General features: G+C 51.1%; 1 protein-coding gene and 1 long non-coding RNA gene across 4 annotated transcripts in view; one reads left to right on the forward strand and one right to left on the reverse strand.

Moving 5' to 3' along the window:
* Window positions 1-773: 773 nt before the first annotated feature.
* Window positions 774-22556, reverse strand: part of HMOX2 (heme oxygenase 2) — a 29219-nt gene continuing 7436 nt past the window's right edge. The window contains exons 1-6 of one of the 3 annotated variants that reach the window (XM_047780637.1): window positions 16420-16571; window positions 4709-4835; window positions 3334-3451; window positions 2468-2959; window positions 1595-1721; window positions 774-1499 (exon numbers count right to left, since the gene is read on the reverse strand). In XM_047780637.1, the coding sequence (XP_047636593.1) occupies window positions 1372-1499; window positions 1595-1721; window positions 2468-2959; window positions 3334-3451; window positions 4709-4794 (951 nt within the window). In that variant the 5' untranslated portion in view covers window positions 4795-4835; window positions 16420-16571 and the 3' untranslated portion in view covers window positions 774-1371. Of the gene's footprint in view, window positions 1500-1594; window positions 1722-2467; window positions 2960-3333; window positions 3452-4708; window positions 4836-9639; window positions 9662-16419; window positions 16572-22556 lie in introns of those variants that run through there. The other 2 variants (XM_047780639.1, XM_047780636.1) reach the window with 2 other exon arrangements.
* On the forward strand, window positions 3448-10361 carry LOC125127517 (uncharacterized). Its single transcript, XR_007134954.1, has 2 exons — window positions 3448-3918; window positions 9390-10361. It is a non-coding gene; the product is annotated as an uncharacterized LOC125127517 (long non-coding RNA).

The following is a 22556-nucleotide window of genomic DNA, read 5'->3' on the forward strand; positions in this document are numbered from 1 at the left end:
CATGCCCTTTAGGCACTGAGAGCCACTGGGCTGAGGCTTCTGTTCTGAAGGCTACCAGGGGTGGGCAGGCAGCCTGGGCCCCGGATTCTGGCCAGCTCTGCCCCTGCCCCTCATCTGACTTGTGAAGGCAGGTGGGCTTGGTCAGGTGTTGAAAAAATAACCCCACCTTTTTTTTTTTTTGTCTTTTTGCTATTTCTTGGGCCACTCCCGCGGCATATGGAGGTTCCCAGGCTAGGGGTCCAATCGGAGCTGTAGCCACTGGCCTACGTCAGAGCCACAGCAGCGCGGGATCCGAGCCGTGTCTGCGACCTACACCACAGCTCACGGCAACGCCGGATCGTTAATCCACTGAGCAAGGGCAGGGACCAAACCCGCAACCTCATGGTTCCTAGTCGGATTCGTTAACCACTGCGCCACGACAGGAACTCCAACCCCATTTTTTGAGCAAAACTTCTGCAGGTCCTAAATACATAAAATAGGTAATAAACTATTAAATATTTTTCACATTTCTATTTTAGATAATGAATTATTACATAATACAAGTACATGCCTTTTTTATCCCTATTTATAAAAATTTTTTTTCAAAAAAAAAAAAAGCCCTCCAGAGCTTTCTGAGAGGTAGAAAACCACAGGCCCAGATGGCCTTAAGGATCTTCGTGAGATGGTCCCTGCACCCGCCCTGGAAAACAGGGCCACTGGAAAGCGACCACAGTACTGGGAGCAGGTGAAGGGGCTGCCGGCACCAGCGAGAAGGATGACACCACACCAGGAAGGAGGGAGGCAGCTGTCAAGAGTCCACTTTATTAGCACATGGTAGCGTTTACACAGGTCGAGGGGGAGACAGGCCACCGCTGAACAGACCCCACTCAGGCAGAGTCTCTGAGGGAGGCTGTGAGCCTGGCTTCTGCCCCCCTGGTGGCCCTTGCCCCTAGGAGGGTCCTGCAGAAGAGCAGCCACATCTGGGGAGCCTGGACCTGCTGGCTGCTCCATTCCCAGCAGGGGAAAGACCCCACACACACCTAAATGCCGACACAAGAGGAAGAGCAGAGGGAATGAGCCTTAGGGTCAGAGGAGTGGGTGCCCCAGAAGCAGAGCTGGTTCCAGAGGCCTGGCTGGTCTGCTGAGCTGCGCTGGCTACTCCCACTGCTGTGGCCTAGGGGCTGCAGGGGGGCGGGCCCACACCCAGCTCAGCATCTGGCCCGCAGACAAGATGCTGACAGGCAGGCTTTAGCATCTGGCTTTTATTGGGTGCTTGTTTTCTCAAGCCCAGCATTAAAAAAAAAAAGTCACCTGAGGTGGTAGTTCGGTTGTGGGTGGAAGTGGGGGTGGGCCATTGGTCAGGAGGAGCGCCAGCGTGCTGGGGGAGGTCCTTCACATGTAGTACCAGGCCAAGAGGCTGGCAGCCAGGGCCACGCTGGCCGCCAGAAGGAACTGGAGGCTGGGCTTGCTCAGCACAGCCAGGGCTGTTTGGAAGGGGCAGCTGCTGCCCTCCAGGGCACCTGCACGGCAGCACCAACAGATATGGCCATCAGCGGGGGTACGGACACGCCCAGCCCAGGGTTTGGGGGGGGAGTGCAGGACACATGAGACCTACCTTTGTCTTGTTCGCCAGAGTAGTAGGGGCACTTGCGCACGTCTCCTTTTCCATCGTGCACGGGGAGCCCGTCGGCCAGCGTCTCTTTGGCCAGCAAGGAGCCAGACTGGTCCAGTTCATTAAATACCTGCAGGTGCCGGGGATCAGCAGCCATCACTGGACTGCGTACACTGCTTCCAGAGAAAAAGCTCTCTCCCCCGCCACAAAGGGGGCCGGGGCAGGCCAGGCATGCCCAGTAGTGTGGGGGTGGCACCTCACCCGGACAGAGCTCTGGGAAGTGTGGCCGCACCAGTGCTGCCGGGGCTGACAGCCCACAGCTGAAACTACCGGGAGACAGACATGAGGAGAAAGCAAAACTGCTGCCCCCAGACCCCGGGGAGCACGAGTACTTCTTCTCCATTTCCAGGCGCTGGGTATTTTTAGCAAGAAACAAAAAGAGGAATGTGGGAGAATGAGGCCCAGGCAGGGCTGACAGCCGACTGGAGGGCTTCACAGAGACCTCCTGTGGCTGCCTTCCTGCTGTGAGGCTGGGGCTGGCGCCACACAGAAGCACCTCCCCAGGCCTGGGCCCGTCTAACAGCTGCCTGCAAACGGCGGCGTTCTCCTCTCTCTCCTTGGTTCTCTCTCTGAACTTATCAGGGAGGACTGTTCACAGCAGCCCGTGCTAAGAAGGGGGAACTCCACTCCTCATGACCAGAACAGGAAGCGGACAGCTCCTCCTCCCCAGCGCCTCCACATGCTGGGGCCTCGCTGTCCCCAAACACGCTCGTGCCCTCTGGTCGACGCGCTCCCTGGACTTGACCTGGGGCAGGCTGCGCTCATGTGTCCCAGTGCACTGAGGCCCGTCTGGGCAGCTCTGGGCCCCAGCAGTACCTGCATGTTGTACTTGAAGGCCTTGTTGGCCTCCTCCACGATCTTCTCTTTGGTCTCCATGTTCAGGTCCAGGGCGTTCATTCTGGCCCGATAGAACTGCTTGAACTGCTGCGCGTTGTCCACGTTCTCAAACAGGTAGAACTGGGTCCCTTCCCCTGTGCTGGGGAGTTTCAGGGCCCGCTGGGCCACCTTCTTCAGCACCTGGCCCCCCGAGAGGTCCCCCATGTAGCGGGTGTAGGCATGGGCCACCAGCAGCTCTGGCTCATTCTGCCCCACGTAGTGGATCCGCTCCACATACTGGCGGGTGGCCTCGGAGCACTGTGCCTGCTCCTCCCAGTCCCCACCGTAGAAATACTCCATGTCCTTGACCAGCGCCTCCTTGCGGTGCAGCTCGGTGGGGAAGTACAGGGGGGCAAAGGCTGGGTGGTCCTTGTTACGGTCCATCTCCTCCTCCAGCGCCGAGTAGGTGAAGTACAGCGCGGTAGTGGCCAGCTGCCGAGGGCGAAGGGGAGACCGTGGGACAGGGCCGGGGCCTGGGCCGGCCACTCCCGAGCCCACTGCCCACACGTCTGAGCAGCTGTAGACAAAGGCGCCAGTGGCACCCCCTCCACTCCCCAAAGGCCCGCTTCTACACAGTGAATTATTCGTGGGTGCAGAGAGCTTTTGCTTCTTAAAGGAAGGACCTGGTGAATTCTCTGGCGTAAGGATCACTCCCTTTACATGACTGTGTTATTCCGTTTAGGACATGAACCCACAGCCTGGTGTGGAAAAAGACCCAGCTTCCCCCTCAGCAGCTCCAGGGGTGGGAGTGGGGCTTCCTCCTGGAACTAAGGCCCCCAGCCCAGCCCATGACCAAAGGCACGAACCTTGAACAGCTCCTTCCTGATGTTGCCTTTCAAGAAGTCCTTGACGAACTGTGTGCTTTCTGCCCGGTCATGTGCTTCCTTGGTCCCCTCTTTCAGGAGCTCAGAGAGGTCCGCCATCCTGTGGAGAGGGCACGCGTGTGTGAGTTCGCCCTTCCCAGCCCAGGCTGACTGGCTGCTGAGCAGAGGCTGCTCAGAAATGTGATTCCAGCCTGTTACCAAGGAACACGGGACAGGCAGACGTGGGTCTGCACCAAGGACGTGGGCGACACCTGGATGACTGTGACCGCTGCCTCAACCATGTCCGTGTCTGTGAGCCACACAAATACTTGGCTTTGGTGGCCACCTCATGCCCAGAGAAACACAGGCCTCTAATCTGCCCAAGGCGTTTGCCGGCTTTGGGGAAGAGAGGCCCTTTGGGCAAGTATCTCCTAGAATCCACACCACTGCGAACTGACTGCGCAACTGCTGGGGTGGCCCTGCTGCCTCCCTCCCACCTTGGACCCGAGGCCTCCTCAGGATTACATGTGGCTGGACTCAGGCGCAGGAGGTTGACATCAAGGCCGCGGAGATTGGAGCTGGACCTAGGTTTGTGCTGCTTAACAAAATTGGGCAGGGTGGAGCAGGGCCGACAGATGTCAGCAGCCAGTTCCAGTCAAGGCAGAGAACACGCTGAGCAGGTGAACAGGCAGTTGTCCGTGAGAGCGAGAACAACTTGGCCTCTCGCAGCCCAGCCTCTGCTGGCTTCTTTAAGAGATTGGCTTGCATCACCCATGTGCTGAAAATAGTCTAGTATTAGCAATTATTTCAAGATATTAAAAAAAAGATATTAAAAAAACCCTTGTGGCACAACAGGTTAAGGATACAGCACTGTCACTGCAGCGGCTCGGGTCACTATTTTGGCATGGGTCCAATCCCTGGCCTAAGCATGGCCATTAAAAAAACAAAGTGAGCAAACAATAAAACCAACTTCTTTGCCAAGGCGAGGCTAGGAACGATGGGAACCTGAGGCTTTGCCTGAACTGGCCCTCCCCAGTAAGAAAAGCCCTGAAGTTAGAGTTGCTCACATATTCAAAGGGATGGGAGACACAGGAAAAGATGCTAGCTTTGCCTCTGGTCACACTTTCTTACCCCTGATGACAAAATGCTTAGGACTTTAAGAAGAAAAAAGGACCAGGAACGCCGTCAAATTTCCCCATGCAGCACTCCTCCCAGTGTCATCCTGCCTCCAAGCATGAGATGGGTGAGGAGGAGCAGGAGGGCACTGAGCATCCTGGGATCCACAACACCACCACCCCTGACCGTACACGGACCCGGGTATGCTGGGCATGGCAGACCCTGAGCCCACCTGACTCCCCTCGGCCAGCCCATCACTCACCTGGTGTGGTTTTCTTTCTCTGGGGCCCCAGAGCTCTTTTCCTCCGGCTCATCCACCCCCTCTGAGGTCTCCAGTTCCACTGACATCGCTGCCGAGTGTGATTATCGCAGCTCTCACCCCTCTGGGCCTGTGGAGATGAGGAGCAGATGATGTGCTGCCCACAACAGTTGCTTCCCCCAGACACCTGCTGGTTCTGCTCTCCTCAGAGCCAACATAACCCAGGAGTCACCCATGTGCCTCAGGACAGTTTTTATTAAAAATAAAGCCCTGCCATTACTGGGACCATATCTGCATAGGAACAAAATGTCAATATGGCTGGTGGTAAAAGCAAAATGTCTTGATGCTGAACTTGCTGTTTTTCTACCTGCACTGTGGGTATTTAGGAGAATGTCTTTGTTTTAAGAAATATATACTGAGGTATTCAAAAGTCAAGAGGCGTATTACCTGCAACTTACTGCCAAATGGTTCAGAGGGAGAGCGTGTACATGCGCATACATGGGGGGTATGCAAGGAAAGCTCATGGGGTCAGATGCTGAGTGACAAGCAATCTGGATAAAAGGTACACAAGAGTTCACTGGACCATTCCTGCCACTTTTTCTGTATGTTTGAAATTGTATCAAAATTAAGGAGTTCCCGTCGTGGCGCAGTGGTCAACGAATCCGACTAGGAACCATGAGGTTGCGGGTTCAGTCCCTGCGCTTGGTCAGTGGGTTAACGATCCGGTGTTGCCGTGAGCTGTGGTGTAGGTCGCAGACACGGCTCGGATCTGGTGTTGCTGTGGCTCTGGCGTAGGCCGGTGGCTACAGCTCCGATTCGACCCCTAGCCTGGGAACCTCCATATGCCGCGGGAGTGGCCCAAGAAATAGCAAAAAGACAAAAAAAAAAAAAAATTTAAAAAAGTTACCTAAAACATAAAATAACAAAGGAAGACAATCATTTAAAAAATACTGCAGTGCAGCCGCTCTCTGTTTGGCAGCAAGCACGCCTGAGGCCAGCCTGACCTACCTGTTAGAGGCAGACGGCCTGGTGCAGAGAGCAGCACACAAACCAGACCCTTAGGCCACGCCGTCCAGAGCAGCTCCAAAGGCACCCGCCAGCCCCATCAGCCACACTGAGTCACCGGGCGAGCAGACTGTGCCCAGCCCACTCCAGACTCCACCAGGCTCAAGGAGTAAACACGAGTTAGCCAATCAGTGCCCCTGCCTGCTGCCACGGCCGAGCCTTCGTCAGTCAGGGAGCTAAGGTCCCAGAAGACAAGCTCACCCTCCACTCTGGCAGTGCAAAGGGGTGGAGCCCAACCGGGAACTTTCCAGATGAACAGCAGAGCAGCTGTACCAACAACTAACAAAGTCACACAGAACCAGAGCTACCAACATGGGGGCCAAATGGAGCCAAGGAAAGAAGAGGCCTTAACTTTATACCACACCCAGCACCTGTTTACTGGGTACTACCAAGCTCCACTGAGAAATGAGTGTCAACGGTCAGGACAAAGAAGTGTAAGAAATGGTCCTTTGGAGAGTTCCCATCATGGCGCAGCGGAAATGAATCTGACCTGCATCCATGAGGACGCATGTTCCATCCCTGGCCTTGCTCAGTGGGTTAAGGATCTGGTGTTGCCGTGAGCTGTGGTGTAGGTTGCAGACTCAGCTCGGATCCCGAGATGCTGCGGCTGTGGTGTAGGCCAGGGCTACAGCTCCAATTCGACCTTTAGCCTGGGAACCTCCATGTGCCATGCGTGCGGCCCTAACAAGACAAAAGAAATGGCCCTTGAAGGACATAAAGAAGATAATTAAAAACAGCCTATCTCAGCCCACAGACATAACACTGTTAACATGCTGCTGCATATCCTGAGTTTTCTCTCAGCATGTTGGCACATCTTGTTATCTTTCGGGATATTATAAGGCCTGGTTGCTCAAAAGGATCTCTCTGAACCTTCCCTTACCTTTAGATTTAGCGTTCATACGATGAGATTAAGGACAGGACAGGAGCTTTTAGCACAGCACCTGCCCCGTGTAAAGCACCCGGCAAACATGAGAAATGATGCCACGTACGTATGCTTTGGCTGAGGCTCACTGATGTCCAAGAACACTTCGAAAAGAGCTGAAGTACAGTAAGACAAAGCATGATATCACTTATGTGTGGAATATTTTCAAAAGGGGGGGTTTCAACTCACAGAAACAAGAGCTGAATGGGGAGTGCCTGGGAGTGGGGGCAATGGGGGATGGCTGGTAAAAGGGTTCACGTTTTCAGTTACAATATGAATAAGGTCTGAGGATCAGATGTACAGCATGGTGACGCTAGCTGATCATACCGTGTTGCATAACTGAAATTTGCTAAGAGAAGAGTTCCTAAGTGTTCTCATCAAAAAAAAGTAAATAGGTGGGGTGAATGATCAAATCTGACCATTAACTGTTTTACTGGATGATAACTACACATTGGGGGGGGGGGGTACTGTCACTTAAGCAACAAGGCTTCTTCTTTTGTATTTTTTTTTTGTCTTTTTGCTATTTGTTGGGCCACTCCCGTGGCATATGGAGGTTCCCAGGCTAGGGGTCCAATCGGAGCAACAACACGGGATCCGAGCCACGTCTGCAAACCTACACCACAGCTCACGGCAACGCTGGATCCTTAACCCACTGAGCAAGGGCAGGGACCAAACCCACAACCTCATGGTTCCTAGTCGGATTTGTTAACCACTGCGCCACGACGGGAACTCCAAGCAACAAGGCTTCTGCTTCTCTTATAAAGAGACAATGAAGGGAAAGCCAGCTTCCACCAGTGCCCACCCTGGCATTTTTTTCTCAGCAGCACTTTATTTGTGCCAGTCTCCCCACAGGCACCCCCTCCGCCCCCCTCATCTACCTTGTCCTGCCCAAGAGCCCCTAATTCCCTCCTTCCAGCCCACAGGAGGCCCAACTCCGGCTCCAGGGGCAGGACCACAGCAGTCGGCTTCACTGCTTAAGCTCCAGGGCCCAGAAAAGAACAGGCTCTCCAGAAACACTTGCTGAACAACAATCTGAAGGAAAGACGGAGGGCGGGGGCCGGTGTAGAGCCCGCTGCCCATGCCATGCACCACGGACAGCAAGAGCCAGCTGTAGGCCACCACTCCAACAGGCTCCAAACTCAAACAGCGTTTAAGGAGTTTGCTTTGAAGGAAAGACAGACACCAGCTCATCCCACCCCAGCAGCAAGACAGTGAGTCCTTAATGGGGGCTGAAAGCTCCATCTGGCAGGGAAGAACATTCTCGGGAAGGCTCAGTTAGTACATTCAACCCACAGAGTCTAGGTGCGAGGAAGCGGGCCCACGTCCACCCGAGGCCTGGATACGGCTCCTCAAGGGAGTCGCCTGCAGGGCAGCTTTCAGGAAGGACCTTGCACGGCATTCTCTGAACAGCTACTTGGCCACATTTGGTCAGGGTGACCTCTACCCTCGAATCCTTTTTTGCTCTGCAGAAACCACTGGAATCCCTGGAAAATCAGAGGCCAACCCATAAATGTGGAGCCTTTCTAGACTTCAACCTCTTGCTGCCTAACAGGAAGCTGCCCCACCCCTCAAGACAAACAAAACAGGAGTTCCCGTTGTACCACAGCACAAAAGAATCCACCTAGGAACCGTGAGGGTGCAGGTTCGATCCCTGCCCTCACTCACTGGGTTAAGGATCTGGTGTTGCTGTGAGCTGTGGTGTGGGTCGCAGACGCGGCTCTGAGCTGGCGGTGCTGTGGTGTAGGCTGGCAGCTATAGCTCCAGTTAGACCTCTAGCCTGGGAACCTCCATATGCTGCTGGTGTGGCCCTAAAAAAAAAAAAAGAAGTAATTCATGGTAGTCTGTGCCAAAATGATTAACAGCCACACTATGATATTTGAGAAAAGTCACACTGCCTAACAATACAGGGCAGAGCTCCTCAAACAACAGTAAACAGGAGTTCCCGTCGTGGCGCAGTGGTTAATGAATCCGACTAGGAACCATGAGGTTGCGGGTTCGATCCCTGCCCTTGCTCAGTGGATTAACAATCCGGCGTTGCCATGACCTGCGGTGTAGGTCGCAGACGTGGCTCGGATCCTACGTTGCTCTGGCTCTGGCGTAGGCTGGCGGCTACAGCTCCGATTCGACCCCTAGCCTGGGAACCTCCATATGCCAAGGGAGCGGCCCAAAGAAATAGCAAAAAGACCAAAAAAAAAAAAATTTAAACAATGGACTCCTGGCACCAGTGTGACGAGGTGATGGGCTGTACCCAGGCACAGAAAAGCCTACATCAACTTATTTGTGGATACTAGTCGGGTTTGTTACCGCTGAGCCACAGCAGGAACTCCCATAAACTTTCTTGTTCAAAAAGGACTCCAACACTGACTCCAGCTACGTATACTAATGACGACAGGAAGGGTACGGCTACGTATAAGTATGCTAGTGACGACAGGAAGGGCATTTGGAAAACTATAAATACATGTTACTTGTTGGACTTTTTAGCCAACTGCTCTTTCTTTTATATAAAGAGGCTCAATTCTCTTGAAAAGGGAGAGGGAAAGGCAGGCAGAAGGGGCGGGAGGGACAGAGAGAGGGAGGAATTAGACCAAGCAAACCAGCTAAGACCCTGTACTACAGGGTCAACGTCAACAGGAAGTCCCCTGGGCCCCTGACTTTGCTTTTACAGAACGGTGTCTGCCCTCTCTCTTCTGCTCCCAGAACTGTGACCCTCTGCGTATAACTCTACTTCCACAACTCCCGAACTTGATCACTACTGGTGTGCACTCCTGCCTGCTCTGAGAGAAGTGACACATCCCATCACGAGTGTTCCCTCGTGGGGGCCTGCCCAGCAGGTCCAGAACACTGGTTTCAAAGCCTCTGCCTCGGTAAATGACAGGCTCAAGGCGCTGGGGCTTCCGAAAGACCAGCCGCGTTCCAAGACGTCAAGCCCTCCTCCACAGAGACTCACCTCCGCAAATCTCAGGTCGGTTAGCCTGGTGCGCTGCTGCCAGATGGAAACATCACGTCAGGCCATGTCATCACTCCTGCCCTCCCAGTGGTCCCAAAGGCATCCCTGGCAATCCTTTTCATTCCCCTTCTTTCTCTTTGCCCCGGAAAACCACAACTGAGGGAGGGTGGCAGGCTGCTGAACTTGGCCAACACTAGAGAAAGTACTGAAAGTCCTGAAACCAGGACAGTTCTCCCCCTACGTAACTGACAGTGACCGGCCAACAGCTACGGCAACTCATCCGAGGATGAAAGAGCCAGAGGCAAGGCGAGTGGCGGCTCAGACTCCTGCGCCCTCCCTGCTGGATGGCTTCCTGCTGGGCGTCGGCAGAAAGCCTGCTGGTGGCTCAGCAGAGTTCACTCCAGTCTAGAACTGGCGTCACTTTAAGGGGTGATAACTTCAGCTTCCACTAGTGTGTGGTCCTGCCCCCCCCCACCCCCTGCTTATACTAGAAGCTCCCCTAGAAGACAGACCAAGACTCCCACAGATGCTGAGTTTCCCAGAGTCCAATGCCATGTTCCAGATCACCTACAGCACCCTGGGGAGCCTCCAACCTGAGCTGGAACCGGTGCAGATGCACCAATGAAATGCCTCCTGAGGAAGCTAGCTCAATGAAGGGGACCAAAAACACTGATTAAATTCTCAAATACAGAGTAAAATAATAAAAAAAAACTTTAGTGGTATTATGTCTCTGAATTAAATAGCATGAAACCCACTTTTATTTTTCTTCAGATCTGACTCCCCCCTCCCTCCCTCCTTCTCCCTGCCTCCACCCTTCTTCCTAGTGGTCTGGGTTTTCTAACTAATGACTCGTTTATCATTTCTGCACCCTGGAGCTGGCCATTCTCACCCCACAGGGCCCAGCCAGGTTGGCGCCTTCATTTACTGGCCAGTATTGTGGTTGTTCTGCTGCTCCCCAGCGTCCACTGCTTCCCTCCTGGGGCCCCAGCAGCCCAGCGTCTCCCCTGCAGTGCCTGCCCCCTGCTGCTCCCCCCACCTCAGAGCTGGGCACTGCCCGGGCCCTCTGACTGCTGATACAGGCCCAGTCCCACATCCCCACCGCCTGTGAAGGCAGGTGCGCCATCAGGCTCTGGCTCCTTTTCTTAGCCAGGACAGGTAATGAGGCCTCTGGTTTCTTCTGTCCCAAGGGCTGCCTCTGGTCTTTGGCAGCTTTCTTCCCACAGCCCACGGATGTGTGTGTGTATGTGTGTGTCTGTCTGTCTTCCACTCTTCTGGATGAACAAATAGCTTTCAGTTGTATATGTCTTTGTCTACGATCTCACCCCACCCACTTATACTGTGACCTTCAGAAGGGTCATAGTTCAAAAATGATGCATCACCTCTCACAGAAACCATATACCATATGTGCCGCATAAATGTTCTTAAATGATAAACACCGAGTCCAAGAGTCCAAGACAGAGCCTTTCCTAGACGACCAGGTTTGTTTCTTCTCTACATCCCCTAAAGGCTTTTTGCCTTTAAGTGAGAATACTTGCTCCTTGCTGTTGAACAACCCCATGTTCAGGCCAAGTCGGTTCTTAGTGGTGCCGTACACTCCTACCAGGCAGGCCTCAGCAGAGAGAAACCGGTTGTTTAGCCATCACACAAGTTCTTTTCTAAGTATCTGTCTACATAAAAAGCACAAATCCTAACATCCTACTTACAACCTCACATATGACTCGGGGTACAAACAACCCTTGGTGCTACTTCCGAGGGAGCAGGACCAGGAGGGAGGAAGCCAGGGGCAGGAAGGTGAGGCTCTGAGAGCCTCCAAGTCTCTCTGGCTCTCTCCACTTTGCACCTGTACAGTGGAATGAACACCCACCCAGGACTCAATACAAGGCTCTTACTAGGATCAAATAAGATAATGACCATGAAACCACTTTATAACAAACATTAGGTTACACAAATGTTACAAAAGGAATTGAGCGTGAACTCAGAACAGTTTACTAGCTGTACGCCGTAGTTATCCACCATAGGAAGTTATCCACCATAGCAGGCTCTACCGTGAGCTTTCTTCTGACCTTGCTACAACACCAGGAAACTCAACAGGGGGAAGAAGCCCTGTTCCCAGGTGCGACATGGAGATAAACTTGCTCTCCTTAGCACTGTTTCAAATCCAGAATTTATAAACCCGGTACCAAGGGCCAGTTTTGCATCCCATCTGGCAAATGGACATGCAGAAGAGGTGCAACCTGTTTTCAGAAGTCAACAGCCACTTGACTAGCTCTGCTCTGCTCCCAGACCTCACAGAGGCTGGAATGTTGTGGGAGAGGGAGGAGCTCAGTGGACCTGTGTTTATAGGGGCCACTTCCAGGCTCCCACTCACCGCTGGTTATTGCTATTCCTTCGGGAATGGAAAGGCAGCTGGGCCCTGTACAAAGGGCATGGTCTTTAGAGCTAGAAAGATCTGGGCTTGAGACCTGAGGTTCCAATGCTTAGTAGCCCTGTGGCTAGAGGTAGGCCATAACCTTTCGAAGGCTGAGTTTCCTCGTCTATAAAACTGGGTAATACAACTCCCTTTGCTCCACACTGTCAAGCGTGCTGTGAGGCCTAAATGAGCTCACGCGAGTACAAGGGCCTCATGAAATGTAATGCTGCTCCAGTGCTGATGATCTCTTAAGGAAGCTGTTGGCGAAAATGAGCAGCCAGGCGATTCTGAAACACTGAGGAAAAAGTCAAATTCGGTGAATCCACACAGACTGTTCTGAGGTCACACCTGGGAACCTCTGCCTCAGCCCTCATTCTCAGGCAGGGTCAGGAAGTGGGAACACCTGTGCCTCCTGAGGCGAGCCCTGTGACCACTGCAGCCAAAGTCCACACCGCAGCTGCTGCTCCCCACTGGCTGAGCCAGATGTTGGGAGCGGGGCATAGGAGTGAACAGCTCTGACTCTACAAGGCAACTGATAAGCGGGGCCTCCCAAAACCCTGAGAAAACCATTCCATCTAAGTCAAGAGCTTCTGAGTTTATAGAATAAATGGCCTGAGGTCTCTGAACTCTGGTGCTGCCACACCTCAGGAAACCTTATACCCAAGCTTTGCCCCTTTTATTTTGATCACTGGGTGAATTCAATCCCACAGCTCATTGAATGGATGACTATTAACTTCTTGATAAAGACCAAGTTCAGACAAGGAATCCTGGAAAAGTAGGAGTCCAGGGACACAAAGCTCTTGCATCACACTTACTCAACACATACCTGCACCTTTGGGCAACAAGCAACCAGAAAGCACCTAAGCACACTAGCCTCTTAGCAACCTCAAAAGGCGGCCACGACTCCAGTAGTCCGAGACCTCTCTGGCAGGCTTTTGTCTCTAAGGAGGGGGGTGTTTATCGCTAGCACATTCAAACATCACTGAGCAAGCACTCAAAGCAGATACTGAGACAACACCTCAAACACTGAAAAGAGCAGAGAAGGGACCACAAGTCTACGGTGCTGGTGCCAAAGATGCCGCTTCCTTTACAAAGGAAATAAACATAACACCCACCCTGTTCCCCGAGTGCCACCAGGTCTCAGGGCCGAGAAGACAAGACTCTTTAGTCCCATGAGAACCTGGGGGCAGGGGGCCCGGGCGGGGGGTGATTTTCTGGCTAAATTCTAAAATGGTTAGGCTGGGATTTTCTAAGAACAGAGCCTAGGCACCAGGCATCCACAGGGCTGGTGTAACAGAGTAAATGCTGATGAGACCGTGGGTCACCACTAGGTACCATCAAGCAAAAATCATTCCAACTTTGGAACAATCTTGAAAGCACATGTGCTGTGGACTGAGTGGTTGGTCACATTTCCTTTCACTAGGGGAAACAACAACTGTCAACTGTGGGTGGAACAACTGTCACCTGTGGCTTTAGCATCACTTGTAAAGGATGGCTACAAAATAGTGTTTGGGGGTGGAGGCAGAGAGTGGGGGACGTGGAAGCTCCTGCGGAATTTCCATTTTGGAAAACCTAGAAGTGCTGCCGGCTCCCAGGTACTCTCCTCTCTACAGACAGCTTGATGGAACCTAAGGAGCATCCCTGCAGGGACTGCAGGCCCTCAAGTTCAGCCGCTGAGGGTGGTACACAAGAAGAACCCCAGACTGAAGTCTAACAGATGTGGACACACCAGGCTCAGTCCCCTATGAGCAGGGGCCCATGACTACAAAGGAACTAAGCTCAAGAGAAATAAGTAAATGGCCAAAGTCACTCAGAGTAAACAGTCAAGCTGGGACCAAACCTGCGTCCTGAATGCAAGGCGATTCTTCCCATGTCCCCAGCTAACCCTCAGTGGTACACGAACATAAAATCAGTATGGAGTCACAGCAGACTACCAGCAGCATGGAAACAGGTCATACTACACCGCGGTTGAGCTCACACTGGAGGGGTTTCTAAACCACTGAGCGCCATTTGTTTCTTCAGTATGAAAGGGGAGCTCAATCCTATGATTTCTGACAAGTCAATGCTCAGGCTCCTGTTTGAAGACTCAGAAACTGCTGCTGCCCATTCCCATAACACTCACCTTGGCGCGCTCAGATTACATGGCACCCCGAGAAGAAGGCTCCCCTGTGAGCCTCGCTTTTAGTGACGAGTAGGGCAAGCCAAGGCTGAAGATGGTTGGACCCAAAGGGGAAGATGGGGCCCCCACCACCACGCGGCGCCTGGAGGGAAGCAGCCAGAATTGCCAGGTCTTGGCAGACAGTGAAGCCAAAGGATCTGGGGCATCCTTTCTCCAAAGGGAGGTCACAACAGCATCTGCACATTTCTATAGCACCTATTACCATAGTAACTATAGAAAAAGGCAAGATCTGGTTTCAAGAATCTGAAAGCGTGTCCTCCATATGTTGAGTGTTTACAATCTATTCAGTCCTAACCTTCTGTCTTCTGAAAATATATCCTGCCTTGGAAACAGCAGTGTGATGGAAGAAATGCATCAGCATAAACCTCTTACAAGACCAGCAACTCCATAGGCCAAGGCACTGGTCAATCAAATAAGGTGGCTCCCATACCTCACTATGGACCTGTGGGATCTTAACATGTTTCCACAGCCCCACAGAGTTAGGGATTACTCCCAGGCTTTTCCACAACTGCCTAGACTCTGGCGGCAGGGGGAAGCCCCCACCAAGAACTGGCAACTCTGGAGTTCCCATTGTAGCGGAGCAGAAACAAATCCGACTAGGAACCGTGAGGTTGCAGTTCGATCCCTGGCCTCGCTCAGTGGGTTAAGTGTCCGGTGTTGCCGTGAGCTGCGGCGTAGGTCGCAGATGTGGCTTGGATCTGGTGTGGCTGTGGCTGTGGTATAGGTTGGCAACTACAGCTCCAATTCAACCCCTAGCCTGGGAACCTCCATTAGCTATGGGTGCGGCCCTAAAAAGCAAAAAAAAAAAAAAAAAAAAGAAAGAAAGAAAGAAAATTGGTAACTCCAAGAGGTTGGCCCTATCCTTAGAGGCTTGGGTCTATGGTGGCAGGGGACCAGCAGCAACAGCTCTTGGGCTTTCTTAGAGTAAAAGGCTGAGCTTCTCCAGCGTTTAGCAGCAGGCCCTGCCTCTGCTGGTGCAGAGGTCAGGAGCACAGAGCAGGTGTCCTGCTGCCATCTCCTCTCTCCTTCCCTGTATTAATCAATGAGGCAACTGCTCCTAGGAAGGGGGGTTCACAAAGGTTTTCCTCCCTCAGGCTATCTGGCCTGATTTGTACATGAATGACAATGTCCCTTAGGAGTAGCCAGGAGATGGAGGGTAGAGAAACTATATTGTAGGTGATGCGACATCTTCAGCAGATAATTGTAATAGCAGCCTTCTCTTCCATTCTAACAAGCCTCTCGGAATGAGAGTTGACTTAGAGGGATAATCTTCAACTCAATAAAACCAATTTTTTTAAAAGACAAAACATTCACAAACTTCACTAGTAACAAGTTACTTACAACCCCCTCAAAACCATGCTTGAAAGGCAAACAAATCCCGGTGGCACAGTGATTACTTCATAAAATGCCCTTAAACTCTCTCTAAATACTCTAGCTCTTCACCGAAGCCTTCTAGGAGCCAGGGTAAGAGATAACCGATCATCACACATCACTCTGCCTGGTCTATGCATCAAATTTCCAGTCATGCACTTTATTCCATTTTTTATTTGGCCACACCTGTGGCATATGGAGGTTCCCGGGCTAGGGGTCTACTCGGAACTGCAGCCTCCAGCCTACGCCACAGCAACACCAGATTCAAGCCACATTTGCAAACTACACCACAGCTCATGGCAACGCCGGGTCCTTAACCACTGAGCAAGGCCAGGGATCGAAGCTGCATCCTCATGGACACTAGTCAGATTCGTTTCTGCTGAGCCATGACTGGAACTCCATTGCTGGATCCTTAAACCACTGCACCGGCTGGGGATCGAACTCACACCTCCACAGCCACCCAAGCCACTGCAGTCGGATCCTTGACCCACTGCACCAGAGCGAGAACTCCAGCCATAGGCTTCAGTTTCTTCACTAGAATGAAATCCTCAGGACACAGCCTCCCCATGCAGTAGTCAATGGCAGTAACTCAGTGTCTAATTTAGGTACAAATGTAAGTATTTGTATTTCAGTATACATCCTATGACATGGAAGCTGAATCCCTCCATCTAAAAAGTTCTAGAAGATGGGCTTCACAAGTCTAAGGGCAGCCACATGCACAAGAAGCCCGATCTGCTCAGCACAGTGCTAATGTCAGGACACCCAAGGAGTGAGGCAATGACTAAGCTGCATCCTACGATAGGCACCCAACAAACCTCACCTGAACTAAGCCAGCCACGAGAGCATCCACTGCCACACACAGGCCGAGAGGCAGCACAGGGATGTGGTTAAGGCACAGACTCTAGTCAGGCACGACAGACAGCCACCTGGTTCTGCTGCACTAGCTGGGTGGCCTTGGACCAGCTATTTCACCTCTCAATCTCAGTTTCTTCATCCAGAATAACAACTCTGCAAGGTAGGTATCAAAATTAAATGAGATAATTTACTTATAAAACTGCTATATCGTATGGTGCTGATTAATAAAGAAAGTATCTAAAGTTAACAAATGTTCCTGAATACTTCTCTCTTTTTTTATTTTTTTAGGGCTGCACGCACAGCACAAGGAGGTTCCCAGGCTAGGGGTCAAATTGGAGCTGTAGCTGCCGGCCTACACCACAGCCATAGCCACGCTAGATCCAAGCCACGTCTGTGACCTACACCACAGCTCATGGTGTAGCTCAATCCTTAACGCACTGAGCAAGGCCAGGTATCAAACCTGCATTCTCATGGAGACTAGTCATATTTGTTTCTGCTGAGCCATGATGGGAACTCCCTGTTCCTGTAAACTTTTCATCAAGAAATGGAAACACCCCTGTCTCTCTGAAAGGCTCTACAGACAGCATCACATCTACACTGGGTCACAGACTGAACTGAACGCTCACAATGAAGAACCCCCTTCCATTCTTTTTTTTTTTATTTTTTTTTTTGGTCTTTTTGCCATTTCTTGGGCCACTCCCGCGGCATATGGAGGTTCCCAGGCTAGGGGTCCAACTGGAGCTGTAGCCACCTGCCTACGCCAGAGCCACAGCAACGTGGGATCCGAGCCGCATCTGCAACCTACACCACAGCTCACGGCAACGCTGGATCGTTAACCCACTGAGCAAGGGCAGGGACCGAACCTGCAACCTCATGGTTCCTAGTCGGATTCGCTAACCACTGCGCCACGACGGGAACTCCCCCACTTCCATTCTGATGACACAAGACACCAAGGGAAAAAACAAAAACAAAACAAAAAAACTTTGGACTTTCCAGCAAAATGAATTATGGAAAGGACCTAAAGGAAGGTGATCACCAGAGTCCAAATTCTTTTAAGGAGACTCTGAGCATGAGTTAGGTGAAGGGACCTCCATGCTACAGAGGGTCAGAACTGGAGAAAGGACATGTTATTGTTTTTTCTTTAGAGCAGCTCATCGCTGTTAATAAAAGTTTATATAAATGAAAATTTTACTTGGGGCACATCATTATGAGTAAACTATAATTTAAAAAAGAGAAAGAAAAAAATTTTTTCTTTTGCATTTTTTTTTTTTTTTTTTTTTAGGGCTGCACCCATGGCAAATGGAGGTTCCCAGGCTAAGGGTCTAATCAGAGCTACAGCTGTCGGCCTAAACCACAGCCACAGCAATGCAGGATCCAAGCTGAGTCTACCTATGCCACAGCCACAGCCACACCAGATCCTTAACCCACTGAAGGAGGCCAAGGATCGAACCTACAACCTCCTGGTTCCCAGTCGGATTCATTTCTGCTGCACCATAACGGGAACTCCAAAAAAAAATTTTTTTAATAAAAATTTGGGAGTTCCCATTGTGGCTCAGTAGGTTAAGAACCCAACCAGTATCCATAAAGATGTGCCCTGAGGATGCAGGTTCAATCCCTATCCTCACTGAGTGGGTTAAGGATCCAGCATTGCCACAAGCTACAGCATAGGTGGCAGAAATGGCTCGGATCCGGCATGGCTGTGGCTGTGGTGTAGGCCAGTAGCGCCACCTTCAATTTGATCCCCAGGCTGACAACTTCACATGCTGCAGGTGCGACCTTAAAAAGAAAAAATAACAATTATTTTTAATTTTTTTTTTTTTTTTTTTTTTTTTTTTTTGCTGTTTCTTTGGGCCGCTCCCACAGCATATGGAGGTTCCCGGGCTAGGGGTTGAATCGGAGCTGCAGCCACCGGCCTATGCCAGAGACACAGCAACGCGGGATCCGAGCCGCGTCTGCAACCTACACCACAGCTCACGGCAACGCCGGATCGTTAACCCACTGAGCAAGGGCAGGGACCAAACCCGAGACCTCATGGTTCCTAGTCGGATTCGTTAACCACTGCGCCACGACGGGAATAAAAAAATTTTTTTAATAAAAATTTACTTGGCGTTCCCTTGTGGCACAGGGGGTTAAGGATCCAGCATTGTCACTGCAGCAGTCTGGGTTGCTGCTGTGGTGTGGGTTTGATCTCTGACGGGTTTGATCTTCTACGTGCTGTATGCATGGCTCCCCCCCAAAATTTTTTGAAATGGACAAGAGTCTAAGACTCTTCTCATCCCTTCATCAGTTTACAAAGAGACAAGATGAGGTTTGTTCTCGCACTAAGCTCCACACCACCCATCACACCTTCATCAAACATCCTTTACAGCGATTCCTGCGGAATTTCCACCAGAACACAGAAGAGGCTGCTCGTCAATGGGGCAACTTGGCACTGTCCAGAGATGACAATGAAAAGGGTCATATACCTCCCTGGGAATAGAACTGATTAGCATCTGGGTCACTAGGAGGCAAAAGTTTAAAAGCAGGCTCAGTAACAAAGCCAGGCAGAGGTGAAGCCCATGACAGAAATGTGTTTACCGACAGTTCTTCTGAGGGATGGAACATAAAACTAGGAAAAACTGTAACTGTCATTTATCAGTCTCGTGTCTGACTGACACGGAGGCTAAGAATGAGGAGAAAGAAGTCCTACTGCCATGTCTGCACTAGCTGGCTACATCACATGCCCGGGAACGCCAACACCCTCATTTATAAAGTAAGAGGCACATACTCAGTGGGGAGGATGACACAACAGGAGGCAGGGCCGGAAAGACTGTGGGCTTCCCCACCCATTTCACACAGAGCAGCTATTCCTTGCTATCCTTCCTCCAAAAATGGAGTTGTGCTGCTTCTAAATATAAGGTCTAGATAATAATGAGCTGGATGATCTTGGAGGCCTGATTTACATGAAGAGCTACCTAAGCAAGCCTTTCACAATCCGCTATGGCACTTTTATCCTGTTATAGTACTCATTTGTATGCATGTCTTTTCCCAGGTTATGGCTCATTTATCTTTGCCTCCTATTGCCTGACAGAGGGTACCACCTCATCAGGGTTTGTTGAATGAATGAATGAATGATTTCCAGAATGTGAGGTAGTCTCACAATCAAGATATTCTCAAACATGGAGTTCCCTTCGTAGCTCAGAGGTTAATGAACCCAACTAGCATCCATGAGGTTCCATCCCTGGCCTCGATCAGTGGATTAAGGATTCGGTGTTGCTATGAGCTGTGGTATAGATCACAGACATGGCTGGGATCCTGAGTTGCTGTGGCTCTGGTGTAGGCCAGCAGTTGTAGCTCCAATTCAACCCCTAGTCTGGGAACTTCCATATGCCGCAGGTGCGGCCCTAAAAAGCAAAAAAAAAAAAAAAAAAAAAACCTCCAAGAGCAGACGAGAAAGAGGACATTTAAAAGTTAATCCCAGGAGTTCCCATTGTGGCGCAGTGGTTAATGAATCCGACTAGGAACCATGAGGTTGCAGGTTCGGTCCCTGCCCTTGCTCAGTGGGTTAACGATCCGGCGTTGCCGTGAGCTGTGGTGTAGGTTGCAGACATGGCTCGGATCCCACGTTGCTGTGGCTCTGGCGTAGGCCAGTGGCTACAGCTCCGATTCGACCCCTAGCCTGGGAACCTCCATATGCTGTGGGAGCGGCCCAAGAAATAGCTAAAAAGACCAAAAAAAAAAAAAAGTTAATCCCAGAGGAGTTCCCTTGTGGTGCAGCAGGTTAAGGACCCAGCATTGTTCCTGCAGTGGCTTGGGCTGCTGCTGTGGTTTGGGTTCAATTCCTGGCCTGGGAACTTCCATATGCTGTGAGCACTCCCAGGAGAAAAAAAAAAAAAAAAGTGAATCACAAAGATGAGAAAAATGGCTGGCTGGTGAGTAGGCATCTTTGAGCAGCATTATTACTGTAGAAATTTCTACTGATGGGGGTAGGGGGCTGACATGGGCCTCCTGGGGGCCCCAAGTACATAATGCTTTGCACTCAAATAACTCACTATTTCATATCTGAAAGAGCAATGCTGCATTGCATTGGTTATAGACTGGCTTCCTTACATTCCTGAGATAGAGCTACTGAGAATGCACCTTCTAAATGTTAAGGACTTCGAAAGCTTCATTAAGAGCAGAACACTGCCTTACCTTTATTTTTTTTTTATTTATTTTTTATTTTTTGTCTTTTTGCTATTTCTTGGGCCGCTCCCGCGGCATATAGAGGTTCCCAGGCTAGGGGTCGAATCGGAGCTGTAGCTGCCAGTCTATGCCAGAGCCACAGCAACTCGGGATCCATGCCGCGTCTGCAAACTACACCACAGCTCACAGCAACGCCGGATCCTTAACCCACTGAGCAAGGGCAGGGATCGAACCCGCAACCTCATGGTTCCTAGCCGGATTTGTTAACCACTGCGCCACGACGGGAACTCCACCTTTATTTTTTAAAAAAAGAAATGGATAGGCAAAATTTTAACAGTCCAGGTAACAAATCTTGCCAGCACTCCTCCACCCCAACCAAGCATTACCACTGACCCTTCCTGCTGTCCATCTTTGTGAAAACCCTTTATTCTCCCAGCTGGCTTTAGAGAAGGGATTTCATAGCAGTATTCTCTTTGTGTTTGTTACTCTAAGGAAGGGAGTCAACCATCTCTTAACAAGCCCACATCCTATTGTTAAGGACATTTTGTAGGAAAAACACCAAGGCATTAGGTTATCAGTATTTCAAGAGGAAAAAGCAAAATGCTACAGTGATCCCAATTTATCAAAAAGAAAATAAAAAACAAACAGCAATTTGTCACTGTGAAACTGAATAACTTCCTGTTCCATGAGGCAGTCCACATAAAATACATAAATTAAAGATACATGAAGGGAGTTCCTGTTGTGGTGCAGTGGAAACGAACCTGACTAGTATTCATGGGGATGCGGGCCTTCCTCAGTGGGTTAAGGATCCAGCATTGCCGTGAGCCGTGATGTAGGTTGCAGGCATGGCTTGGGTCTAGCATTGCTGTGGCTGCGGCGTAGGCTGGCAGCTACAGCTCCAATTGGACCCCTAGCCTGGGAATCTCTATATGCCTCGGGAGCAGCCCTAGAAAAGGCAAAAAGACAACAACAACAAAAGAAGATACATGAAGTGGGTGCCTATAATTACCAAGAGGTCTCCAGAACCAGCCCAACATTGTCATCATTAATCATTACCGAACAGGAATTCAAATGGCCCAGAACATCTGTTGACTAAGGACCTGATTAGGCATTAGGCAATATTGTATGAATAACTAGGGGGAAAGGAGTTCCCGTCGTGGTGCAGTGGTTAACGAATCCGACCAGGAACCATGAGGTCTCGGGTTTGGTCCCTGCCCTTGCTGAGTGGGTTAACGATCCGGCGTTGCCGTGAGCTGTGGTGTAGGTTGCAGACGCGGCTCGGATCCCGCGTTGCTGTGGCTCTGGCGTAGGCCAGTGGCTACAGCTCCGATTCGACCCCTAGCCTGGGAACCTCCATATGCCGCAGGAGCGGCCCAAAGAAATAGCAAAAAAAGACAAAAAAAAAAGAATAACTAGGGGGAAAAAGGTAGATAAAGCAGAGGAACTGTCCAAGAAAGGCAGAGACTCATGTGCTCCAGGGCACTGAGAAGTTTACCCTTTTCCAGTCAAACCCAACACAGAAGGCCAATACATGAAGCAAGGACAGTGGAGCGTCCAGTTAAAACAGTGGGGCAGAGGGTGGGGAGGCGGCCGAGACTCAGGAGCTCAGCTCCTCCCGTGCTCTTAGGAACCCTGAGCCGGGCCTCGGGTGCTGGCTGTGGTCTAGGGGAGCTCCATTTCCCACTGCGAGTGCTGTGTGAGCTCTAGGACAGTCTTTTAGGTCTGTATGTCCAAAGCAGCAGAGGGAAGCTGGTCCTGGATCAGCCACTCTTCCTAGACCTGCCCAGGGCTCCCTCTGCTCTTTCATACCTTGTTTTCAATAGCCCAGCAGTTTCCAAAAAATGTCCTGACCTTCCAAAAAGCATGTGATTTCTCGGTCAACTCACCCCACCCCCAACACTCCTACTTGGCTCTAACTCTGTGAGCAGGTACACATTC

This window comes from Phacochoerus africanus, chromosome 5 (genome assembly GCF_016906955.1).
Source record: "Phacochoerus africanus isolate WHEZ1 chromosome 5, ROS_Pafr_v1, whole genome shotgun sequence".
Classification (NCBI taxonomy): domain Eukaryota; kingdom Metazoa; phylum Chordata; class Mammalia; order Artiodactyla; family Suidae; genus Phacochoerus; species Phacochoerus africanus.